Source organism: Emys orbicularis, chromosome 3, assembly GCF_028017835.1.
Source record: "Emys orbicularis isolate rEmyOrb1 chromosome 3, rEmyOrb1.hap1, whole genome shotgun sequence".
In the NCBI taxonomy this organism is placed as follows: domain Eukaryota; kingdom Metazoa; phylum Chordata; order Testudines; family Emydidae; genus Emys; species Emys orbicularis.
In genome coordinates this window covers 132,334,954-132,361,771 of record NC_088685.1, presented here as the reverse complement: position 1 = coordinate 132,361,771, position 26,818 = coordinate 132,334,954, and the positions used below count along the sequence as shown (strand labels likewise).

Genomic DNA, 26,818 nt, shown 5'->3' with positions numbered 1-26,818 from the left:
TGGGGGAAGGGAAAGAAAAGAAAGAATTGGGACATAGTGCCGACTTGTTACTGATAAGGTATATATTTTAAGTACACTTGTAGGAGCACAAGACAATACATTTATAAACTCGCCCCATGGTCAGTCTCTGTAGGAATTAATATGGTCTCAGTCATGGCTCCAAACATCAGAATAGAACTGTGCAGCTGCACTGTGTGGTTCCATAGCAAAATGACAAAATTCTTCCCTGTGTCCTGACCACAACGGGAGCCATGTACAACATCCAAGAGCAGTATTCGTCCCAAAAGATTAAACTGCTCACACAAAGTAACATCTAATTCAGACAGAAGTAATGTGAGAGCAGTTTACAGAAGTACATAAAAGTACTCCTAAGCATCCCTATAAACATAAAAAAGTCAACACTTTATGTTCATGCTCTATTTGCTTTATGTTTTTATTGAATGACTGTGATAGATAATATTAGGCTTCAGAGCACATCAAAATTCCAAATGTTAAGTACTATACTATATGTAACAGGATTTCTACATGGGAATAAATGCTTTATTTTTGCTAGGAGCCACACTGCTTTTAACTCATTGTATGCTTTCTCTCTTATGTTATGCAGATTTAACGTTTGCTCTACAATACAACAATTCCTTGATGAACTCAGCAGAAATGAATTTTTAAAAGTTTGGATTTCAGCAGTTAGGACAGACAAATAATGACAGGATACAGGGCAAACTGAGCATTTTTGGAATTCCAACTCAAATACACCAGTGATCAATGGGCAATGACACAAGGCATACTACACACAAGTGGCTCATTTAATTTGTTATCAAGAGAAGGCGTTTTCAAAAGTGTGCCCTGGCCTGTTCAAAGTAACAAAGCATTCCACAGGGGTGTGAACAGATTATCAGGGTCTGGAATAAGGCTCCACCCACTCCCATGCCTCCTCCCCTTGCATTTTATCTGTATCCAAACCTCCTAAATAGGAAGACCCAAGACACACCCTGTTTACCTCTAAATAAAACCCAAACTCCAGAGTGATTAGAAAATAACAGACACAAATACTCTGACTGTGCCACAGGGCATGTTACAACATCAAGTACCTTTAAAATTCTTTGCAATTAGCTTTAAAGTTCTTACATTATCACATATGAAAAAGACCTGAAGAAGAGCTCTGTGTAGCTCAAATGCATGTCTCCTTCACCAACAGAAGCTGGTCCCATAAAAGATATTACCTCACCCACCTTGTATCTCACATATGAAAGAGGCATAATTCATGTTACTCCATTACAATATATCAAAGGTTAACATCTGGTAAATTGTTTTTATACATGTTGATTGAAAAATATGAGAAAAAATTAAAGTTTCCTATTTTCTTTTATAAAGAATGTCTCAGTGAATCCAGGTTACAGGTTTCATAAGTGTTATTGATTTGATTCTTAACAGCTCACTTGAGTCACCAAAACTCAGTTATTCATTAAGGTCTTTTGCCATAAATATAAGTATTAATAATACTTTGCACGTTTATATGCCTTTTACCGAAGGATCTCAAAGCACTTTACAAACATTTATTAATTAAATTTAACAATACCCATGTGAGTTAAATAAATATTGTGACAATCATTTTGCAAATAGGGAAGCTGAGGCATGGAGAGATTAAATGACTTGCACAAAATTATTATTTACTATTTCTGTTACCATAGGGTCTATAAGCCCCAGTCATGAACCAGGACACCACCATGTGCAAGATGCTGAACAAACAAAACAAAAGGATGGTCCCTGCACCAAAAAGCTTACAGTTTAAGTACAATATGAGAAACAACAGATGGACAGACAGACAGACTAGTACAAGAAAACAATGCAATAATATTGGTCAGCAAGATAAGCTGTGTTCTTAACAAACCAGCAGTCTAACTTCTGTCAATTTTTTTGTAGACATCACTGCAAAGGAGTTTAAAGGAGGGATCTGAAGGAGAACAATGAACTGCCTTTGCAGATGTTTACAGGGAGTACCCTCCCAAGCGTAAGGGACAGCATTGTAGAGAGCACAACGGTGCTTGTTTGAAAATTTAACAAGAGGGTGATAGAGGCTGGCATCACAGGCCAACTGACCAACTGGAGGCAGGTCTCAACCTTTCACTACTAAATGAGAGATGATAGGCACAGTGGGGACAGGCTATGAAGGGCCTTGAAAGTGAAGAAAAGCCATGGTTGATACGATACAGAAATGGCACAAGTAATCAGTGGCACAGCTGAGAAAGGAACCTGAAAATCCATATGTTTACCATCCAGTTCCTTGCAATATATACTGTATATGACTGACTGTTTTTCCTATGTGACCACCCTACCACAGGATATCAAACCAATATTTCAACACAGAATTCTAGACTATAATCCATACTTCATATGTTTGTAATGCTTAGCATAACAGGGCTCTGATCCTGATGGTCACCTCTATAAATATTAGGAAATCTTATCTATAGGAACTGCTATTGCTCTGCTAATAATATACAATTTGACCTCAGTACTTCATCTACCATTGGTTAAGTGTTCCATACAGACACACTCCAGGGAGGGATAGCTCAGTGGTTTGAGCATCGGCCTGCTAAACCCAGGGTTGTGAGTTCAATCCTAGAGAGGGCCATCTGGGGCAAAATCAGTACTTGGTCCTGCTAGTGAAGGCAGGGGGCTGGACTCAATGACCTTTCAGGGTCCCTTCCAGCTCTATGAGATAGGTATATCTCCATACAGTATTAGTAATTAGTACGTCTCAGGCTGATTTGAATAAAAAATCAATCATTGCAGGACATATTTTCCGTGTTATTTAGTTTATACTTTCATTCTCTCTTCCAAATTTTAACTAATAAAGTCAAACAAGTACTTTAAAGCACTTCTGTGGATTTTTCTGATTACAGTAAAACCCTTGCCTACAAATCACAAAAACAGAACTTGTGTCTAAAGGATTCCACAACACCTCAAACACTGTCCTGTTTCCCTAGATACTGCACTATTGGATCCCAAATGAGGGTCTTTACAACACTGGAAAATGTAAAACAACATGTGATTCTTTACAAGTAGGCTAACACTTCAGTACAAATGGTGTAACAACGCATTATTTTGTACTGCGTCTTTCATACAATTTGTATTCGCAAATGTGTTATAGTTCTCAGAAAAATAGACTCTCTTCTTAGACAGGAATGTGCATTCAAACATTTCCTTTAGAGATTAAAAAAATAAATTTTTAACATGGCATGTGGAATGAAACAATTTTCTGTCTAACATACTCTGAAATAGACTAGATGCTACCATCCCCAATTCAAAGTATAGAAAGAGAACTTAGTTATTTCTGACTGGAACTTATGGGAATAGTGATTTTATTTTTCATCTCAGGTATCTCATAAAAGCTCAGCTGATTTTTTTCAAAATTCCATACAAAGGCCCCCAATCCTGCAACTGACTGCACTTGTTCACCCCTCCTCTTGCACAAGTCAACCAAATTCATCTTTATATTATTTAGACCTAGCATGGAAAATTTCAACCTGAAAGGAACTTTTTTGAGAAAGCTATGAGCAATTGGAAATGTGGGACTATTACGGAAACAATTCAGTCTTAACTGCAGCACTGGCTATGATGGTACTTGGCACTTATCTAATACCTTTCATCCAATAATCTCCAACTATTTTACCATTGTTATTTAATTACAGTACCCTTGCAACATCCATGTGAAACAGATATGTATTAGCACTATCTTTTAGGCCTTGTCTACACTACAAAGTTTTTTGTCGTAAAAACAGTGGATGCGTACACACTGCAATGCGACTTTTGGCAGCAAAAATGCCTGTTTTGGCGACAAAAGAAAACTACCCCGACAAGAGACGTAAGGCTTTTTGCACAAAATTTTTGTCGACAAAGTGCCAATGTAGACACCATGCTTGATTTTATCGCTTTAATTGGCCTCCAGGTGTCCCACAATGCCACTTGTGACCACTCTGGTCAGCAGTTTGAACTCCACTGACCTGCAGCCAGGTAAACAACCATCCGCCCCTCCCCCTTAGAAGCCCCGGGAATTTTTGAAATTCCATTTCCTGTTTGCTCGGCATGGAGAAGTTTCATCGCATCTTCCCAGGTGACCATGGCAAGTTATTGGTGCAAACGCTCTCCCGCTTGGACCACTGCGGAGCTGCTCAGTATACGGGGAGAGGAGGCTGTGCAGTCCCAGCTATGCTTGAGCCGTAGGAATTTTGATACCTACAGGTAGATTTCTCGAGGCTTGTGCAAAAAGGGCTGTGACTGGGACATGCTGCAGTGCAGAGCAAAAATAAAGGAGCTAAGGCAGATGTACCATAAGGTGAGGGAGGCAAACCGTCACTCCGGTGATGCACCTAAGACCTGCCAATTTTATAAGGAGCCGGATGCTATCCTCGGTGGTGACCCCACCTCCACCGCCAAGAGCCCTGTAGATACTTTGGCAGGCCTGGAGGCAGCAGAAAAAGGACCTAATCCGGAGGATGAAGTCATTGATGAAGAGGTGGAGTTAGACGACGATGTGGAGCTCCCAGTGGGGTCACCCGGTGGGGCAGGCATCCAGGAACTGTTCACCACTCCAGAGATGTCTAGCCAGTCTCAGCAGTTGTTCTCCAGTGAGCAAGAAGCAGGAGAGGAGATGCCTGGCTGTGGTTTGTGTAGTGCGGAGGTGGGTTCAGGGTATAGAAAGGTACAAGGCTGGCTGTGTTTCTGTGTGCTGAACATTTTCCTGTGTAGCTAATCAGTACGGCAGAACAAGGTGTTGATGCACGCCAAATCTCACTGGAATCCTCCAGAGAGATCTCTAGGAAAGTTTCCTGGAGGTACTTGGTAATCCTCCGCCGAAGGTTCATTGGCAGAGCTGCCTTGTTCCTCCCCCCATTGTAAGAAACGTTCCCGCACCATTCAGCAATCACTTGTGCAGGTACCAAAGCGGCACAGAGGTGAGTAGCATAGGGACCAGAGCAGAAACAACAAGCACGTAGTAGATGTACCCTCGCTTCCCTGCTTACCTCAGAAGTGAGATATCTGCTACAATGACCCCTGCCTGTGGAAAAGTGTGGGAGAATTTTAGAATTTTTTCCCTTAGTTGGTTGTACCGCAACCCTTGCAGAGTGCTCTTTTCCCCATGTAGAGCGCCCCCCACCCCAGCCAACACTCACCATGCTTTGGCTGTTCTCAGAGATGTGTGCTTGCCAAGGCTCAGTGAGAAAGTGATTGTTATGTTACCAGAGGTGTATTTTACTGAAATGTTTCAATGCTGTGCATTAATTTAATAATCATGCTTCTGTGAATTGTTCCTTCTGCTTCGGCAGATATGGCCTTCAGGAACACCAGCCACCCCCCATACACCAGCCAAGAGTTTCCGCCAGATAAAAAAGCGCCCAAGATGGAGCAAAGAAGACATGTTCCGGGAGGTACTGCATTTCTCCAATGCAGAGAAAAGGGAATGCAAGGAGGGAGGGAAGCCGAAAGGCAGGACAGAAAAGAAAATCAGGAGTTTGTTAAAGATGCTACTGAATGGATAATTAAAATCATGGAGGAGCAAACGCAGATACCGAAATCCTTAATAATGCTGCAGACTGAGCAAATGTGTGCCCGCCCTCTCCTGCAGCACATTCAGAACTCTTTTCCATTCCTCCCACCAAACCCCGCCCACACAGTCCTTTCCGGGACTTCTCAGTTTCCCCTTCACTTCACTCCCTCGGCCAACTTTCAAAATGATAGCTGGACCTACACACAGCTCTGAAAGTCTGCCCTTCCCTGGTACCTCCTTTCCCATCGAGAGAGAGAGAGAGTGTGTGTGTGTGTGTGTGTGTGTGTGGTTTCTTGTGCAATAAAAGCAAAGTTTTTGAACAGTAACTCATCTTTATTTCCTACAAATTGAGATAGCAGGCATTACCAATATATACACAGGCAGTTTAATCATTTGCTTACTGGAATATAAGGCCCCAAATGTCACCATTGCTTCCTAGGAAAACTACATGTAATGTAACATTGCAGGACCAATCACAGTGATATACATTACTGGTTCTCATTTTCAAAGTGTTGCCTTAAAGCCTCCTGATTCGAAATACCCCCCTCTGGGTGCCCCTCTATTAGCCCTGGTATCTGGCTGCTCAAAATCAGCAGCCAAGCGGTCTGCCTCAACACTCCATCCTGAGCAAACCTTTCACCCTTAGCTTCACAAAGATTATGCAATGTACAACATGTGCCTATGACCATGGGAATATTATCCTCACTGAGGTCTAACCTGCCATAAAGGCATCTGCCAAAGGCATTTTCCACTGTCATCCAGCACCTACTCAGCCTGTTGTTGAACAGCTCCTTAGTGCTGTCCAGGTTTCCCATGTAAGGTTTCATGAGCCACGGCTATAAGGGGTATGCCGGGTTTCCCAGGATCACTATGTGCATTTCAACATCCCCCACTGTAATCTTCTGGTCTGGAAAGAAAGTCCCCGCTTGTAGCTTTCTATATAGGCCAGTGTTCCTGAAGATACGTGCATCATGCACCTTCCTGGACCATCCTGCGTTGATGTCAGTGAAACGCCTACGGTGACCCATAAGCGCCTGCAACACCATGGAGAAGTACCCCTTCCTATTGATGTATTCCTGTAACCTGCATGACGATACAATCCCACCATTCAGTGCTTGTTTCCCGAGCCCAACAGCGACGGTCCACTCTCTGCAGCTGTTCTGTGAATGCCAAAAGCAATTTAAAGTTGCTCCTATCCATATCACACAGCCTGTCAGGCAACTGGGAGTCTTCTTCAGTTAGGAACTTCGTGATTAACTGCGCTGTCATCCACGATGTCTTTATGACAGTTATCAGAGCATAGGAGAGCAGTGCAGGACCCATCCCTTCTCACAAAGATGCCAGCATGCACAGCAAAGAAAGAACGTCGAAAAACGCCATGAAAGAACGCCAGAAGCCCATGGAATGCTAAGACAGAAAGCAATGCATCATGGGACATTCAGCCCTGCCGCAAAATGCGACACGATCTGCTCCGCCTTCCCACAACACCTAGCGACAGAAGGTGTCGAGCAGGACTGTGGGATAGGTACCCACAGTGAACTGCTCACACTGTTGATGCTAGTGCCCTAAGTGTGGACGTGCTCTGCTGACAGAGGGAGTGAGTGTGAACATGCATTACCGATTTTTATTACAGCGCTTTTTGAGTGTCGATATAATTTTTGTTGACAAAACTCTGTAGTGTAGACAAGGCCTAAGATGGGTAAACTAAAAGAGGTTAAGTCATTTGCCTAAGATCACATGGCAAATCAGTGGCAGAGCTCGGAACAAAATCTAGATCTTCAGATGCCCAGTCCTGGTTTCAAATCTCTAGAAAATGCCCCCTTCTACATTTAACACTGTATGTCATTAATGAACACAAATGAACCGACAAATTATAGAAAATGAAATGCCTGTAAATGTTACACTGATGTTCAATTCCCAACCCTTGAGTGAGTAACTGTAAGACAAGAATACTCAAAAAGAAAACCACACTTTGTTTACCCTGGTTATCAGCATTATGTTAGCAGATCAGTCATGTCTTTACCTGCAAACCTGCTAGCTGAGCAGCTGACTTCCCCTGAAGGCACAGAGTGTGAGCCACAAATGCATTCAAGTCCTCCAGAGAGAAACTGTCCACCTGAAACAGAGATAAAAAAAATCTGAGCTGTGAGCTATGGAAGAAAAACCATTCTGCAAATTGGTCTTTATCACTGTGTAAACACATACACACAAAATGAGTAGGGCAGTGGTGAAGGAGTGACATTCCAACAACCAGAATTTAGATAAAGAAAAATAACACGGTACTTAATTTCACAACTCCATTTGTGTAGCTTTGTATTATCTCCACTCTCCACAACTCTACCCAAAAGCTAACTTTCACATTCTGCCTCTTCTTTTTCTTTTAGGACCTTTATAAGTAGTACCAACAGGATATCTACCAGTAACCACAATACCAAGAGTGTTCCAATAATGATGCTACTTCAGATGTATAAAATATCTTTACAGTACAAAATCACTCTACCACTAGGATCCCAAAATGAAGACTAACTGAACCAGCCATAGTTGATGGCTATGAAGATTTATCTCCAGTACAAATGCTCTACTGACCATCAGTAGAAAGATATAAAAAATTAGCTACATCTTTAAAAAATGGGTGTGTCAGTAAAAATGACAAGATAATTTAGAACAAAAAAATTCTTACTTCAAAGTAAATTTCCAGGTTAGATTAATCCTTGGTTGGTTTTTTGGTGGGGAGGGAGGGACAGGGTTGGATTTTTTGTGTGGAAGGAATTTAATTTTTTGAAGAAAATTGGGGAAAATCACCCTCTTATGAAAAACAACCCAAACAATAGAGGAAAACTCTGAGTTTCATCTAGTTGTTTTCTTCAGATGTTTCTATAAGGGAAGGAGAGGTGGGGTCTGCCCCCTCTGGAAGAAGCAGACGGTGTGACTCCCTGAAATCCATGGGTCTCTGGAATCTGACAGAGGCAAAGGGCCATCTGTGTGGAAGCCCTATGGTTTTGCACCAGCAACTGCTCCCCCACACCCCCTGTGCTCTTTCTGCAGCATGGATCCAATTAAGTTATCTCCTACTTCTCCCCCAAAAAGAATGCAGACTTAACCTGTGCATATATGTCATTGCTGAATATTTGCTGATATTGTTGAGGTTGCAATAAGGTTTTGATTATACTGTGAAGGAGATCCATGTGGTATGTACAATGTTTCACCTTATCAGCTGGAAACGGAAGGAAGTTTTTTGTGAATATATGGAACCTGCATTGTCAGTGCAAACATGCTGATTAGAAGTTCAGCTAAAGTTAAGAGGTATTCCATAATTTGGCATTTCCTTGCTTTTAAGGGTTTTCTTTGGGGGAAGGGGACGTTACACTTATCCAACCACGATCCATTTTAAACAAAGAGTTTGTTTATGGAATTAATACTGTTTTATTAAATTTCAAAGAGAAGTGCAGGAGGGGGGAAAGGGCAGATAGGTCAATGGGAAAGAACCAGGGAAGAGGAGAAACACAGAGAGAAGCCATCTACTGTAACTTCATTTACTCTTCTTAGATGATAAAAAATGTTTAATCCACCCACCCTAGATAAAAATGCACCATCATAAATCTGGAAGACTTTGCATTAGGGACTTCTGTTGAACCCTCCTTTCCCCATTAAAAACCCTCTTTCTTTGGAAGGTCTTTTAAACCTTGCACAAAGCAGGATTGGGTAATAGATATCAGAATAGTGTAACATTGCAAAGTACTCCTGCCATTCATTAACTCCACTCAAGCGTAAGTTATTGATTGGCTGCTAAAATCTGATAATAATCTTACCAACCCCAAATTCACCATCCCCTATTTTTATTTTCAGGGCAGGTGATACCTTTGTGTAAACAGCAGCAAGGGAAAATTACTAAACCTGAAAACCCTAGTATGTGCAGCCAACAAAAAGAGTGATTTTTAACTACAGAACATTTATTAATTTTGTTCTAAAAGAAGGAGCCCCCTCAATAAACCTCTCTATTTTGCTTTTTGGTGGCTGTATTTTTTATTGTGATACACACAATCAGCCAAAGAACTTAAGAGTTTATTAAAATGTCAAAATGCTAATTTCTAAGAAACACTTTATTTAGCATTTCCTCCTGATTTGATCAAGCATTTATCACACACCCAGTATCAGAGCATTTATAATTTCTTAATAGCCTCAAAACATAAGTCTGGCTTCACCTACCCCAAAGACTGTTCATGACTTAATCTCATTTGTCCTATTCAGATTTTTAAGAGTAGATTTATCACATGGATCTTTATTTTTTAACATTTTATTCTTAATTCAGAGACGTCTAATTGGTGCTCACACACAGAGGAGTGCTGCACTTTGTTTTCTAAACTGGTACTGTTGATTTAGAGAGACAAGGTGGGTCAGATAATATCTTTTATTGGGCCAACTTTTGTTGGTGAAAGAGACAAACTTTTGAGTTTACGCAGAACTCTTCTTCAGATTTGGGAAAGGTACTAGTGTCACAGCTAAATACTAGGTGGAACAGATTGTTTAGCATAATGAGTTAATACATGTTGCAATAAACCATTCAAGATGAAATGGGCGGTTAACACCTCTGCAGTCGTAGGACAAATGAGGGGGGTTAGTGGATTAGAGATTGTTGTAATGAGCCTTAAATCCAGTGTCTTTATTGAGTCCATGATTTTTAGTGTCTAGCAAAGTTATGAATTTAAATTCCCAGGCTTGTCTTTTGAAGGTGTTGTGCAGATTTTCTTTGAGGATGAGGACTGAGAGGTCAGAAAAGGAGTGAATGTTCTGAGAACCGTGTTCACCACAAGTGATATGGTGTTTTTGTCTGTGTGATAAATGAAGGGGTGGGGTTGCTCCCTTTTACAGACATCCAGCCAGCCAGCAGCTAAAATCCCTCTTAGTAGCTGTTCTCTAATTGCTCTACCTGTAAAGGATTAAAAAGTCTCTCTGCTATGCATAGGTAAAAGAAAGTGAGTGGGCACCTGGCCAAAAAAGTTAATGGGAAGGCTAGAACTTTAAAAAATTGAAACAAGACTCCCCTTTTATATGTCTGTGGTTGTTCTCCCGGGGAGAAGCGAACAGGGCAGCATCTATGTTGTAAGAAGCTTGGGGCCAGGTATCATACCTAGAAACTACTCATTTGAAACCTCAGATATGTAAGTAGATCAGGAAATGTCTAGGAAGACACAATTAGGTTTATCTCTTTTTATTTCTTTATGGCTCTGGACTCCTCCGTGCTAACCCCCGGTGCTTTTGTTTTGCTTGTAACCTTTAAGCTGGACCTCAAGAAAGCTCTTCTTGATGCTTAATCCTTGTACACCTCTAGCTCGATATAACGCTGTCCTTGGGAGCCAAAAAATCTTACCGCTTTATAGGTGAAAACGCGTTATATAGAACTTGCTTTGATCTGCCGGAGTGCGCAGCCCCCCCACCACCCTCCGGAGCACTGCTTTACTGCATTATATCAGAATTCGTGTTATATCGGGTCGCGTTATATCGGGGTAGAGGTGTAGTAGTTTGTTTTTTTTAAATCTAGAAAAAGCCTAAGTTCCCAGGTGTATTTTCTTTCCTTTTTTTAATTAATAAAATTTACCTTTTTTAAGAACAGAATTGGATTTTTGTCTCTTAAGAGGTTGGTGGACATGTTGTTTAATTTTGGTGGCACCAGCTGATTTCCTTTTTTTTTTTTTTCTTCCCTTTCTCAGCTCTTCCTCGGAGGGGGGGTGAAAGGGCTTGAGGGTACCCCACAGGAACGAATTCCCAAGTGCACCTTCCTGGGCTCTCAAAGGGGTTCTGCACTTGAGTGGTGGCAGCATCTACCCATCCAAGGTCAGCGAGAAGCTGTAACCTTGGGAATTTAATACAAGCCTGGAGTGGCCAGTATTAATTTTTAGAATCCTTGTGGACTCCCACCTTCTCCTCTTGAAGTGCCAGAGTGAAGAATCAACCTTGACAGTCTGTTATCATTTTTGTGTGTGACTTCATTTGAGAGTGTAATAGTCATCTCATTTCACCCACACTGTTGTTATTGGGGCATTAAGTGCACTGGATGACGTACACCACAAGTTGTGATAGGTATGTGCAGGACCCATGGATCTTGAAAGATATGTGGTGAGGGGTACAGATCACCATAGCAGTGGAGATAGATACAAAACCTACTGACAGTTGTTCTGGCAGGGTCTGGGCCACTTTGAGTTGGTGTGGCCTGGTCTGTGCGGAGCTTGTTTCTGATAATGACCATGTCAACATGTTAGGGGATTGTTTGAATGCCAGAAGAGGAGATATGAGAAAGATTTATTTCAGCATGTGGTGCCCATAGAGCATGAGTATTAATTGTTTAATGATACCCCATATGAGTTCCAAGGTGGGGTGGTAGGTGACAATGAGGGGTGTGCAATCGGAGGGTTCCCCCTCCCCCCAGTATTGAAGAAAGTTGTCTCGGGGTAGCTGAGTGGACCGTTACACTGTTGATTTATGCAGTGAAGTTTCAGTCTGTTTACAGATTCTTTTTGCTCTTGCTCAAAACAGCCTTCTTAAAGTTTTCATTAAATACATGAAAAATAAATATTGAGAAAGCCAGTCAGTCAATCCATATGCTGGTGCTTACAAAAGTTAAAGTTATAAGCATGAACAAAGGCACAGATGACCATAAGCAATTTCCTTCTGTTGCCTTTCTTGCTGAAGGCATTGGGGAGATACAGTTGGGAAACTGGTGTCTTTTTTTCTCTCTTTAAAATTAACTTTCAAATATAACTAAGCAGTTATATGCCTTAAAACATATAGGTCAGGGTGTTATACTGAACCCTCATGGGTGCAGATCCATCTGATCCCCAGTGGGAGCAGAAGGTGACAGTTAATGGCGAAACATTCAGTGGATGGAGATACTGGGACTGTGAAGACTATAGATCAGGGGTGGGCAAACTGCGGGCCGGATCCGGCCCATCATGGCTTTGGATCCGGCCTGCAGGATTGCCCCCAGTGGCGCTGTGAGCCCCGCGCTGCTCTCAGAAGCGGCCAGCTCCACGTCCCTGCGGCCCCCGGGCAGAGGGCTTCGTGTGTTGCCCTTGCCTCCAGGTACCACCCCCTGCAGCTCCCATTGGCTGGGAACGGGGAACCGCGGCCAATGGGAGCTTTGGGGGAGGTACCTGGAGGCGCGGCAAGGGCAGCGCACGAGGAGCCCTCCGCCCCCCCTCCCCCAGGGGCCACAGCGCTTCCTGGAGCGGCGCAGGGCCGGAGACAGGGCAGGCAGGCAGGGAGCCAGCCCCGGTGTGCGCCACTGCCACCCCGAAGCCGCTTTAGATAAGCGGCGCCGGGCCGGAGCCTGAACCCTGCCTGCACCCCGCCCCCCAACTCCCTGCCCTAAGCCCCCTGCCTGCACCTTGCACCCCCCTGCACCCCAACTCCCTGCCCTGAGCCCCCTCGTACGCGCTGCATGCCTTCTGCACTCCAACCCCCTGCCCTGAGCTCCCTCATACACCCTCCACCCCTCCTCTGCCCCAATCCCTTGCCCTGAGCCCCTTCCTGCACATCACACCTCCTCCCACATTCCCTCCCGCACCCCAACCCTCTGCCCCAGCCCTGCATACAATTTCCCCACCCAGATGTGGCCCTCTGCCCAAAAGGTTTGCCCACCCCTTCTATAGATAAATCCCACATCGTGAAACTCAATCAAATGCTTGCAAGGTGCCAAATCCAGGTAAAGGTTGCCTTCCCAGTGTAAAAGCCTTCACTCTACCTACAGCACAGAGTTCTATACAGATCCAGAAGGGCCTGGGTGTTGGCTGTAGGTGTCTTAGCAGACATTCCATTTCTCTTTTTTTTTAGGGAATGATATTTTGGATTTAAAAGCAGAAAGGATGACTCAGACCCACTCAGTTAGCTCCAAACATCCCAGGGACTGAGAGAGCCAAAATGCAAATGGAGTAGCTGACAGGGAGAAGGGGTTTGTATCCCTCCTGCCAGTATTGGAGAGGAAACACTGTGAAGATCAAGATACCTCCCCAGCATATGTAACTCAAATACCTGGGGCTGAGGAATGGGGGGGAATTGAGACAACCTCTTGCTCCAGGGGAGCAAGGAGTCCTACTGACCTCAAGGGAAACTGAGTCCTGATGCCCAGGCCAGGGAAATACGCTCTCTGCCCACCCTTATCAGCGAACCAGAGGCAGTACACAGCATGTGCAGGGTCTCCAGCCAAAAGTGAGACCACTGAGCCAGCTGCAATACACTGGCTAATCTATGACACCCATCCAGATGTGGGAAATGCCCAAGTAAAGCGTACTTGGGGGATGATGGAAGTAACTACAGCCAGGAAAAGAGGGAACCTCTCCCCTCCCTCCCCAGTCTATGACTGCCTGATGGTTTTTGAAAATGTAAATGACACTGAGCCTGGTTGGGGGGTGGGGAAGAGGAGGGGAGAAGAACTGCTGTTCACCTTGACTCAGTGTGTGGGGATCAAAAGGCCAACGCAGCTGGGTGGGGCATCAATACTCTTTCCCCTCTCCTCATAGAAGTTGTAGTCAGGCCAAAGGGATCCCCAGGTCCTGACCTCCAAGGAGGTGGGGCAGGGAACGGGGGAGGTTTGAAAAATCTCCCTTGCCTGACCCCTCAGCTGTTAAAAACAGTGCATAGTTGAGAGCTGCTTCACAGGGAGCCAGCCCTGCTTTATTTCTCCCTTCTAGCCAAAGAGTTGCTTCCTGGAATATTCCAAAGGGGGGTGGAGAACGTCCACTCACCACCACGTCACCCACCTTTGTCCCACCCTTGGGGGACAAAGGGACACCACATGCACTCCCCAGAAACCAGATAGGAGGTGGGAGTGGGAGGACCAGGTTTTGGGGTGACAGAGGTAAAAAGGTGTGTGTGAGAGTTCCACCTATAGTACAGCCCCACAGGTTCCAAAGAAAGAAAATATATGGTATGGTTGTGAAATGACTGTACAGATTTATGAATGATGTATACTGACTTGTTAGCAGAATGTTTATTATATGAATAGTTGAAAAATGAAATTAGGCAAGGTAATTGCAGAAACGCCATCCAAGGAATAAGTCCATGTGTTTCCCTAGGATGCTGGTCAAGCAGCCCTGTTACACAAACCTCTGTATAAGGGAGATGTGACAGATATTGCAAACCCAGTGGGACACAATATTATATTGAGTTTACATATTACTGTGAGTTAGGGATTGTATGTGTATGCAACTACGAGGAGAAGGTTACAACTTCTCCAGAAACCAAAAACACCGGGATGTGATTAAGACAAATCACTCAGGTTGTAACACCTCCAGAGAGATACCACCACCTGGGGAGGTTCACATATACTGATTCAAACTGAACTGCCTAGAGACCATCAGACAAAGAAAAGACTTTTGGATAAAAAGCTGGGTTAACACTGACTCAGGGCTTCTCTCTGATCCAGCAAACGGACAGGCCCTCCTAAACAAGGGCCCCCAACTCTTAGAGAAGGGTTGGAAAGACTTTGGTCTAGTAGGGCCCCATAAATGACGGATGACCTCTGATAAGCTTTTAGCGTGTGCATGGGAAAAAATATTTTTTTTTCTCTGTAATACTTTTACTTTAAGAATAAATGTGCTTGCTTCGTTAAGGTTTTTTTGATAAACTGTATATACTGTTATAGCCCCTGGAGAGAGATTAACCAGAGGTGCCACGCCTCGGTTAGACCTGGTGGGGAAACCACAGTGAGGTGCAGAGGGACTATAAGCCTAAACCTTCAGTCTGGAGGGAAGGAGACACAGGTCTCTGCCCAAAAGAGGTGAACAGCTGGGACCTGGAAACCTAAAGAGGCTGCCCTCAGAGAAGACCCAGAGGTGGGGGGGGGGGTCAAAGGTGCAGTTAATAGCAAAATTGTGACACAGGATTTCTTTTAAAAATTGTGTTTCCTGACCAAGAGGAAGGGGAGCCTAAGTTTCTTCAGAGATTATTTTGCTATCCCATCCCTTAGTCCTACCCAAAAAAAGCCCTACGGATATTAGTATGCAATGTATGAAGGGTATCCAGGATAGAGTGATACATAGTTAACACAGTCAAAATCATGTCAGCCCCAATTCAGCAAAGCACTTAAGCATGTGCCTTTGTACTTTCTCATTAAGAATCTGTGCTGCAAATGCAACCAGTTAAAGGGAGGGGGAAATGGCTATGGCACACATTTGTACAATTCCCACATGTTCTTTCCAAGTGAAGAAATCTTAGTTTGGATTAATTCATGTGGCTGAGGAGAGTACGAGAAAATTAGGAAGATCCTGTTTTCACATACAAATAAAAGCCCACTGCTAAGAAAATGAAAGTCAGAGAAAACAAATTATATTTTAATCAAAAGAGAGTTCACAGTAACAGGAAATAACAGAAAATCTAATCAAATTAGATGAAGCCAATATTTTCTTGTTGCACTAATAAAGCAAGATATATTTGTGAGTTCACTATTTTAAAAGGTGACTAAAATTGTGAAGAATGTGTTAAAAATCTCTTAGAAATAGAAACAATGAATTAATATATTCAGTTCTAAATTTCTTTTGATTTTCATTGTTTTAGGTACATAAGCAGCGAATATTTTAGAGTAACAGCAGAAATAGGTACATGACTTCTTATTACAGTCAGATAAGAATTAGTATTTGCATGTGAGAATTGCTATGGCCATTCATCCTGGCTTTGAACTGGGGGAGCTGACAAGGGTTGGTGTGAAGAAGTCATGGGAGCTGATGAGAAGGCCTAGAGTAGCCATAGGAACAGACAGTCGCTGTTAAAGTTTTTTGTTTTTTTTCTTTTCCTTTTTTCAAATATCATGACATGAAAGAAACACAAAAAGAACAGCCATAATTTGCAAATAGAGCCAGGTATAGGGGGAAAATCCTAAGATTACATTTTTAGTTAGTTATTTTTTGTTAGGATGCCCAAAGGTCTTTTGCCAGAGGCATTCAAAAATTAAGATGTATAATTTAGGAAACACAGTATTTTCTCAGACAGGATGACACGAGTTAACTGGAGTAATAAAAAATACTGTAATTTAGTACTATTAATGTAATCAACTATGCTTGAGCTAAAGATGGAGAGATAAATTGACACAAGTGTGAGCAGCAAGTGCTGGTTACATAGTAACCATTCACTTTACCTGCAGGGTAAGGTAAATCAGCAGACAGCAGACAGCCGCAACAGGTGCGTCCAGCAACTGGAATTCCTCCACCATGTCCTGAAGGTGAAAGCATGCCAGAAACATGCTATACCGTAGTGTTTGCACCTCTGGTCCTTTAGTGAGCCACAATGTTCTCAAACTAGGTGTTCCACCTACAAAAGAAATCCATTATTTTATCTTTGCAATAGGAAGATAAGACAAGCGTTGCCTATTAAATTAAACCAGTGGTTCTCAATCTATTTATCATTGTGGGACACAAATGCAGCTCTCTATGTGTTGTGTGGGCCACGTCCACACAATATATACACTAACCGTATGAAACCTGAAGATGTCACATGGGCCGCAGCTGTGTGCTGATTGTGCCGCAAGTGGCCCATGGGCTGAGAACCACTGAATTAAACATTAAGAGGTAACACTTGTTCTGCTCTTTAAGTTTGCAAGGAACAAAATGTGAAAATTAACTGAATTTACATTTGCAACAGAGTTTGGTTTGGGGGGGGGGGAAGGGGGCTGCAATCTAAACAAGTTTCATTGAAGAGAGTTACACTTTTATACCCGGGTAGTGGAGGCACCTCTGAGCCAAAGGGGATTCATCTCTTGGGACAGCAGGCTTTGTCTGCATTACTGCCCTTCCCGTAAGAGCTCCAGTGTGCAAGGAGAGGTCAGTATTAACCTGAAACAGGGGTTTGATAGGAATCAGCATGTCCCCCAGGGGGTAAATCAGTGCGTCCTTAGTAACCGTGGTCATGCCCCTCTCTGGGCCAGCACCTACTTTTAGGAATGACACTGGTATTCCCCTGGCAGAGTAGTGGTTGTAGGTAACTTCTGCCACAGCAACTCCTCTTGAGCACTCCACTACTGTCAGCCCCCTGGATTAGGTCCAGTGGCATAGTCCAGAGCTAAATCAAACCCACCAGGGCTTATTTATTCCCCCAGACTACAGTATGATAATGTCACTACTAATAAACACACATGCGTTACGAGACTAATTATGTATCACGTTATATCAATCTAGGCATTTTTAGTGGACTCTTCAGTATGGTAACAAGGGAGATCCACAAAGGCTCCTAATTCCTATTATTTTCAATGGAACTTTGGAGCTCTCCACTTACATTACATTTAATCCACTGTCAAAATAAATAATATTGTGGGTGAAATGCCAGGTGGATATCTAGACAGCTGCACCAAAAAATCCCAATTAATGATACACACCTACTGTAAAGCAATGTTGCTTTTGTTGTTGAATAAACAGAGAGGTGCTAGTTTTAAGACTGGACAGACAAAGCTACATTTGGTAACACATCTTCCTTTATGATGAGCAGCAGCTGCATTCTACAATTAGGGCCACTTGGCAACAAGCGATTAAAGTGTCAAGGTGCTGAGATCTAGATGGCTGACATGTTTATTTAGCAAAGAAAGCCATTAACCAAATGGTACTGTGCCTAGAGAAAGAGAAGTTAAAAAGCAAATCCTTAAATATTTTCCTCCCTCACTCTCCAGAATGTTTACTTTAATATTCTCAAGACTATAGTTCCCATCAACAGATGTCAATCACAGGAAAAAGAACTGTTCATGCAACCTTGACAAAGTTCTTTGCTTTTACCGTACCAAATAAATGGTGATTTTTCAGTCTTCAATCACTTTGTAGGAAAAATATGTATACTCTTCAGGAAAACATTAATAGTTTGACATTAATTAGCAAAAAGAATAATAATTTGTGCTAAAAATAAGACTAATACCACCACATACAACAGAAGTGATAGTGTCACTTTATACAGTATTGATGAGACCTAGAATATTGAGTCCAATTCTGGGAATCGCTGCATCAGAAAAAAGTCGACAAACCGGAGAGAGTTCAGAAGAGCAACCAGAGAGAGTAATTTGTGGAGGGGAAATAAAGATGAAATAGTTATGCAACTGCCCTCTGGATAGGCAGACACACTCCAAGAGTCAGTTAATAGAAAGTAATCTCTTTCATCTCTAATTTCTAAGATTTTATAAATGAATTTTATTTCAAGAGCGTAGATAATAATTTTACTATTTTCAAAACAACACTGCTTAACAACTGCAGTGATCATGGAAATCATGTTATATGAGACAGAAATGAAGATCCAAGGACTGGCACAATACATCCCTTGAACAAGTACAATGTACATGCATGCAAGTATGCTGAAAAAATCTCAGCAGAAAAATCAATACATCTTCTCTGTAAAAGATTGCTGATTCCATCATTAATTTAAAATCCACATGTGCGGTGGGAAGAAGAGGGACTTGTGAATTATGAGTTATTTGTACTTGTAAAGGAAACATAATTCTATCTTCTAATTGAACCTACCAACCAATAATAATGCTTCCATCCAAGGATCTCCAAGCATTTTACAAGTAATTAAACTCACAATGCTCTTAGGAGTTTGCTATTATATAACCCTCATTTGACAGACAAGTAAATTGAAATGCAGCAAAGTTTAATGACTTGCCTAAGGTCTCACCAACAGTTTATGGCAAAGCTAAGATTAGTACATCGAAATCCTGATTTCCAGTTCTTTGTTCTAACCACTAGACTATGCTGCTTCTCGGCTAGCTTTAACAATAACTATAATACATTCCTGAGGAAAGAGAGAGGTTTACTTGGATATGGAAGAAAAATACGTTTTTCCTTCTAATACTTCTGGATATTCTTATTAAGGGCTTATCTACACGGTGCCACAATCTGAATTACAAGAGTGTGAACTGTAGTGCACTTGAACGTACTATGCTCTAACTGCCCCATGTAGACCCTGCTAGTGTGAACTAAAAGATACCTAGTTTGTGTTGACGTAGTCCCATTTGAAAAAGGACGACATTAATGTGCACGAGGTACCTTTTAGTCTGTCCCAGCAGGATCTACATGGGGCACTTAGAGCACAACATGTTAGAAATGGGACTACAGCAACACAAACTAGGTACCTTTTAGTTTGTGCCAGCGAAATCCAGCTTGGACAGTTAGAATTCAACATATTGGAGAGCTCTACAGTTCACACTCCTGTAATTCGGACTGCAGTGCCATGTAGACAAATCCTTTGATTCACTTTTGGAAAAGTTATTTAAGAAACAAAATGGAAAAAAAATCAGAATTGCTGCTTGGGCAGTTGCTACTAGCTGGATTATTCAGGGGGAAATTAACTGATCTATCTGAGATTTAACAATTACAAGTTTATGTAATCAAAGAAAGATGCCCTATAACTCTACAAGATTTTTGTCATTTTCAGTCTTCCTTTATTATGCAATAAAATTGTGTGAAGAACTAAATTTAGGAGTACTCATGCTTATACTCCTTGTGCATTCCTAGAGTGAGAATATCATCAAGATGAGTGGCCTGGTCACCACAGGGTTATGAATTGATACTCTTCTAACAAGAAAGATACTTTTTAGTCAACATGTGAAAAGATCATTGATCAAATTAATTTTTCCTTTTAATTCATGTGCTAGAATAAATGTTGTATTTAAATGTGATCATGTATGAATAAAAAACAAGAAAACCTCACATGCATAGTAAGTCTTTATTTTGGTTGGCTGAGCTTCAATAATTGATTCATAATAAGCAAGTAATGCATTCAGACACAAACTGGTGGAATGCATTAACACCTGAGTGTCATTAAACTCTAGGTTTACATGAAGCTGCTGTATAAATTTACACCAACCTAAGTCACGTCACCACATGGTACAAGCACTGCATGTGCAATATACGAGCTGCACCGTTTAAAAGAAAAAATACAGCTTCTCAACCTGAATAAATAAATAATGAGAGTTGAGATGTGGCTTTATAGTAAAGAATGATATAAATATAATTATAAAAATATAATAAAACAAACATTTGAGCTGTTTTACATGTATATGAAGAAACAACTATAAGAAGGGATTTAGAAGACTGCTTATCAGGAATGCTTAACATTAACCTGTCAATCATCTTGGCCACTTTTAAAGGTTTACTGCTGCAAGCCAGAATACTTGTTAAATCTGAGTCTTTAAAATAAATCTTTGAATTACCCTCTTCTGAAACCAAGTATATCCATTACATATGCCTGTAGTAACCAATGATTGGAACAATGAAAGTACAGTACATCCAGGCTCCTCCAATATGAAGTGACTTATATTTAAATTCACCTACAGTATCTGAGATTTTTTGGCAACAAAATGAAAAGCAGCATCAGAATATGTTTGTGACAGTAAACTACAGACCCTGAATACATCAAATGGATCAGCTATCTTCAGGAGATAAGGATGTTTTCAAACTCATTAAACGGTACATTCCTAATACACTTCACTTCTCTGTTATCAAATCTAATCTCCGTTAGAAATGTTTTATCAGCATCTTGTTTGCTAGATTACTTCTGGAAGCCAGAACATATAGATTAAATATACATGCATTTTCCTTAAACAGATTTGTATATCCTAGGGTTGCCAACTTTCTAGTCACACAAAACTGAACACCCTTGCCCCGCCCCTGCTCTGAGGTCCCATCTCCCGCTCACTCCATCCCCCCACCCCCGTCACTCACTCTCCCCACCCTCACTCACTCATTTTCAGCAGGCTGGCTCAGGGGGCTGGGGTGCAGGAGGGGGTAATGGCTCCGGCTGGGGGTGTGGGCTCTGGGGTGGGGGATGGGGGCAGAAATGAGGAGTTCAGAGCGTGGGAAGGAGCTCCAGGCTGAGGGAGTGGGTTGGGATGTGAGAGGTAGGGTGACCAGACAGCAAGTGTGAAAAATCGGGACAGGGGGTGGGGGGTAATAGGAGCCTATATAAGAAAAAGACCCAAAAATCAGGACTGTCCCTACAAAATCGGGACATCTGGTCACCCTAGCAAGAGGAGGTGAGGGCTCCAGATGAGGGTACGGGCTCTGGGGTGGGGCGAGGGATGAGGGGTTTGGGCTGCAGGAGGGGGCTTGGGCTGAGGGGTTCGGAGGGCAGAAGGGGACTCTGGGCTGGGGCAGGGGGTTGGCGTGCGGCGGCGGTGACGGCTCTGGCTGGGGGTGCAGACTCTGGGGTGGGGCTGGGGATGAGGGGTTTGGGGTGTAGGAGGGTGCTTTGGGTTGGCAATAAGGGGTTCGGTGGGTGGGAGGGGGATCAGGGCTGGGGCAGGAGGTTGGGACGCAGGAGGGAGTCAGGGGTGCAGGCTCCAGGCAGCGCTTACCTCAAGCAGCTCCCGGAAGCAGTGGCACGTCCCCCCTCTGGCTCCTATGTGGAGGCACAGCGAGATGGCGCTGCATGCTGCCCCGTCCGCATGCACCGCCCACGCAGTTCCCATTGGCCATGGTTCCTGGCCAATGGAACTGCGGGGGTGGCACTTGGGGTAGGGGCAACGTATGGGGCCCCACGGCTGTCCCTACGCATAGGAGCCGGAGGGGGGACATGCCAGCTGCTTCCAGGGAGCCACGCGGCACAGAGGCTAGCAGGGAGACTGCCAGCCGCGCGGTGCCGCCAACTGGACAGCCAACGGCCCGGTCAGCGGTGCTGACCGGAGCCGCCAGGATCCCTTTTCGACCAGGTGTTCCGGTTGAAAACCAGACACATGGTCACCCTAGTATATCCCCATCAATAGCATGGGGGATGGACAAGATGGTCTAATAGGTCTTTTAAGTTTTTATGTCCATCTTTGCTCAACCATTAAATTAAAGAAAACAAAAGTCATCTAAGGTTTAAATTTAATTTTGGTCTGTTAGATGTGTGAGGGAGAGTAAAGGAAAATCCATACCCTAGTCATTCAAATGGAAGGGGACACGCCAAAATTTCAGATGGGACTCTTTCAGAGGGCTGGGTCATATAAGGATGTGTTTGTATACCTGCACACACACTAGATCTTAAATTATTGTTCTTGAAGCCTTAACACCAGTTATTTTATAACCTAATATTCCATCTTCTATCAGCTGTAAGATTTTCAGATTTTAACGCATCGTACTTTCTTATGTCCCATAACAAGTATATTTTAGTAGTGTTTTTCCTGTTTTTTTGAAGATTTCTGAAATCTGCAATGATCCAGATTAAAGTTTAAAATGTATGTCAAAATATAACCTTTTTCTTTAACCACTTCAACAAATTAAGAAACCTGAAAAGATACAGGTGAAAACTTATCCGTAGTGAAGTCAATAGCAAAACTCACACTGATTTCAACAGGGCCAGGATTTCATCCATAATCTCTTAGTACTCTTCTTTTAGAGAAAGTGATGAAATGTTTATATAATATAAAATTTTCCAGAAAGATACATATTTTTATCAGAATCTGCAGCAGAAAACCAAAACCAAACAAACAAAAAACCAAAACCCATCACACATATTACAAATGCCTGTGGTTCAAATAATATCTTCTATCAAGATTTCTTCTTTTTTGTTGGTCTGACTTTGATTTTCAGATTTGAATTCTAACTTCCTATAACAACATCTTTACATTTATCTCCAAATAAGATTCCCATTTGAAAACTGTGATGTGCTGCTGACATCCTTATTTGGTGAATCAGTCATGCAGTGGAAAATAAAAACTGCATGAGAGAATTTAAGTCATACAAATATGGACTGCAAAAAATTTAGAAAACTATTTGTTCTCTGAAGGAATGAAAACAGAGCACTAAAAATAAACACCAGAAGTCATCCTCCCTTTCTGTAACACTCTGCTCTGTAAGTTAGTAGTTATTAGGGATGAATAAATTTCCATTTTTAGGTTGCACATACTTTTAAAACTATATTTTGGACTTAAATTATTCATGCTTATTCTCAACACGACGGTGAATGGTATAGCCAGAGCACCTGCCATTTTATGTAAGTCCTTCCCCGACTCTACCACCTGGAAGGGAAGATTTAACCATAGTACTCAGACTGAGTGTTCAGGACAGATTTGGGTCTAAGATTTTACTCCCCCCCTGCCTTTTAAAAACAAATTTTTAAAACCAATACGTGAAGATGTGATGCTCTGTAAATGCATACTCAAAGGAAATAAAGTGAAAGCTGTATAAGACAGACCAACTGATTTTTATACCATGGCTTCATATTCTCCTAGGCATCTCCGGATCCATCTCATACCCCAGCCAGCTGCCCTCCTCCTGAATTCCCCTATCATCTGTATTTGAATGTGCAATCATTACATCACTAGATTCCTAGAGTAGGAAGGACAGTCTCCGGGACAGAATACTGGATTTGGACTCAGGAAACCTGGGTTCAGTTGATAGCTCAGCTACAAACTTCCTTTGTGACCTTGGGCAAGTCATTTAATATCCTTTGCCTCAGTTATCCACCTGTAAAATAGGGATACTTTGCTACCTCACAGGTGTGTTGTAAGAATAAAATACATTCATTATTTTGAGGTGTCCAGATACTGTGAAGAAGAAGGGCATACAAGTAGCACATGCTTTTCAAATTCTGCATGTTTAGGAGTGCAGTGGCAGCAGGGAAAATGTGGATTTGGGACTAGGGGTGCTGGAACAAATAGAAAGGTCACCAGATTTAATGGGCATCTTCTCATATCATCTTAAAAAGGACTTGAGGGATCAAGGAAGGTAGGTAGGTCTTACCAGTTATTTCCTTTACTGGATTGTTTGATAGTCAAGTAAGCTCAGAGGCACATTTCTATATACTATTTATTTTAAAAAGAACCAAAATAGAAAAAATAAACACAACCAATTACACACATGCAACCAGAAAAGTAACAGCAGTTTGTGGTGCCAAACAGCTCATGGGAGCACTTGCTAATTCCAGAAAGAGGCAAGGCAGGATAGCTATTATTAATATTCTGTGTTTTAAAATAATGATACAAATAGAAAAAAATGGCACATTAGTCAATGACTCATAATCCCCTCCTTAACTCATGATAGCTGTGCATTTTTTCCCTCCATTATGTGAACTAAGAATTAAGGACCAAATTATCCATGAGGTAAGCAGACACAACTCCCATTAAAGTCAATGGGAATTGCACCTGCTCGTTTCAGGTCCGAAACTGGACCAAAGGGCCAACTTACTAGCATTTGGTCATTTTTGTCACAGCTTTATTGTTACAACATAGGCCCCAGTCATGTAATAAGCTCTGCAGGGGTCCCTTTGTACGTAGCTCACTGGCAAAGGATTGGGGGTTGGGACCAAAGTTTGGTATTTTATTAGGGGATGCCACATTCTGAGTGAGATAAAACTGAGCTCCTGACACACTTGTTATAAGGGTAAAGGTGTTACACTAAAAATATTTTGGATAAATTTCAGCTAGGTAACTGCTTTTGGCCAATCTGAATTCCCTCTGAGAGTGCAACTGGATATGGTATTGCTCACTTCCTATCCTAAACTATTACAGTGCAGCTGTGTGCTATTAAAAAGATGTCACATTCAATCCCAGGGGTGACTGCACTGCGGTGGTAGACAGGCAATTCATATACAGTAGTGTATGAATTAGTATCTATTCAATCATGTAGTTACCAATCAAGTGTAAAACATTTGGATGAAAAATGTTTTATAAATGTAAAACGGTCCTCTTAATATTACAATCACAATGAAATAGCTGAAATGCTGGTGGTGCATGTGTCCCTTTTCTTAAAGCAAAATAAAGACAGAGAAGAAACAAAGCAGTGCAAACATCGAAAGCAGACAGTGTATGGGCCACAAATAGTAGAAAAAAAACTCTCAGGCACCACATAGGAGGTCCAATTACATTTTTTTGAAAATGGGACAATTTTTAGATTTACGTATGGTTTGGTATAACAGCCTCTTTTTGCTTCCTTGTCCTCAAATGCAATATATCTTTGAAACTCTTTAAATAATTGTTCACATCTGTTTCAAATGTCAATTTCTCAAGTACTGTGTGACATTTTAATTTAATAAAGTATAATATGAAATTCTGAGATTAAAACTGTTAAACACAGTGCAATTCCAAGCAGTTCTGGAGATACAGCACTAACATTTTAACAACTGGTCTTTCATAATCTTCTTTGACTGCACAACCAAATATCTGATGAAAGATTTTCTAAACAGATTTGTAACCAAATATTCAAATAATATCATTAATCAGTTCAGAGTTAAATATAAAGATGAGATTTTATTCTACCTGGGATGTCAAGCTGTATAGGTTGTACAAGGTCTGGTTGCTCCATTGGATTCCCAAAGTACACAAACCACTCCTTTACTATAGGATAGGCTCCACAGGTGTCTAAAGAATAGACAATTTGATCAATAAACCAAGTACAAGTGTTCACATAAGGGTTGAGAAGAGTGGTGGGAGGAGATTGCAAAGCATTAGTAAGCACCACATTACAACTGGTTGCTCATATACTTTAAAAATACAAGAAACAGTTTAGAGCATCTTTTCACAAGTGATCAGAACAAATGGCTATAGGTTTAGTTATACATTATGACAAGATTCAGCATTGGAACTGCAACTGAAAACTCAAGGCAAAATTTTGAGCTGTGCCTGTAGCAATGAGGAGGAGGGGCTAACTTAGCTTTTTGTGCCCTTCTCATCCTGGGCTGCCCTTCAGTGTAACTTAGCCAGTCTTGGGAACCTATGTTATGTCAGCCTCCCAAGGCTGCCTGATAGACCACAATGCAGCCCAGACTCTCCACTGTGCTGCATGCTCTAGCCCTGCCCCTAACATTCCCTGCCTGCTCCCAGACCTGACTCTGGCACACATGCTATGTCAGGTCTTGCAAGGGGTCATTACAGGGCAGCCTATACAGCTATCTGCACCAGGGGAATCCTCCTATAGCTAGAACCACGGCTTTTAGGGTCCCTTTATACCACTCCAGTCCTCTCACCTGGTGTAAAGGGACCAGCATGGGGGTTGAGGATCTCATCCCAAAGTATATTTTTCAAAAATGCTTGATGTAATGATTGAGGTAGCTAGCAACTGAGGCTGAGATTTTCAAAAAGGGCCTAAGGGAATTAGGGCCCCCATTTCCCATTGACTTTCATGCCCAGCTACCATTGAAATCTAATGGGAGCTGGATGCCTAACTCTCTCAGGATCCTTTGAAAATCCCAGTTTAAAGGCAAATCATTTGTGAGGAGAGGGGGGAAATGGCCATTTGTCCTTTTTGAATTATGTTGTATAAAGAAGGTCTGAAAAGTCTCCTGCCCCCCCCCAAAATAAAATAAAGGTTTTTTTCTTGCTTATTTTTTACCTTA

General features: G+C 42.1%; 1 protein-coding gene across 1 annotated transcript in view; it reads right to left on the bottom strand.

Annotated features, from left to right (window-relative positions):
• The window catches only part of FAM120B (family with sequence similarity 120 member B), an 82,183-nt gene that overhangs the window by 36,684 nt on the left and 18,681 nt on the right, over nucleotides 1-26,818 (bottom strand). Inside the window, exons 4-6 of the mRNA XM_065401454.1 lie at nucleotides 25,743-25,844; nucleotides 16,671-16,843; nucleotides 7,569-7,661 (exon numbers count right to left, since the gene is read on the bottom strand). Coding sequence (XP_065257526.1) covers nucleotides 7,569-7,661; nucleotides 16,671-16,843; nucleotides 25,743-25,844 — 368 coding nt within the window. The remainder of the gene's footprint in view (nucleotides 1-7,568; nucleotides 7,662-16,670; nucleotides 16,844-25,742; nucleotides 25,845-26,818) is intronic.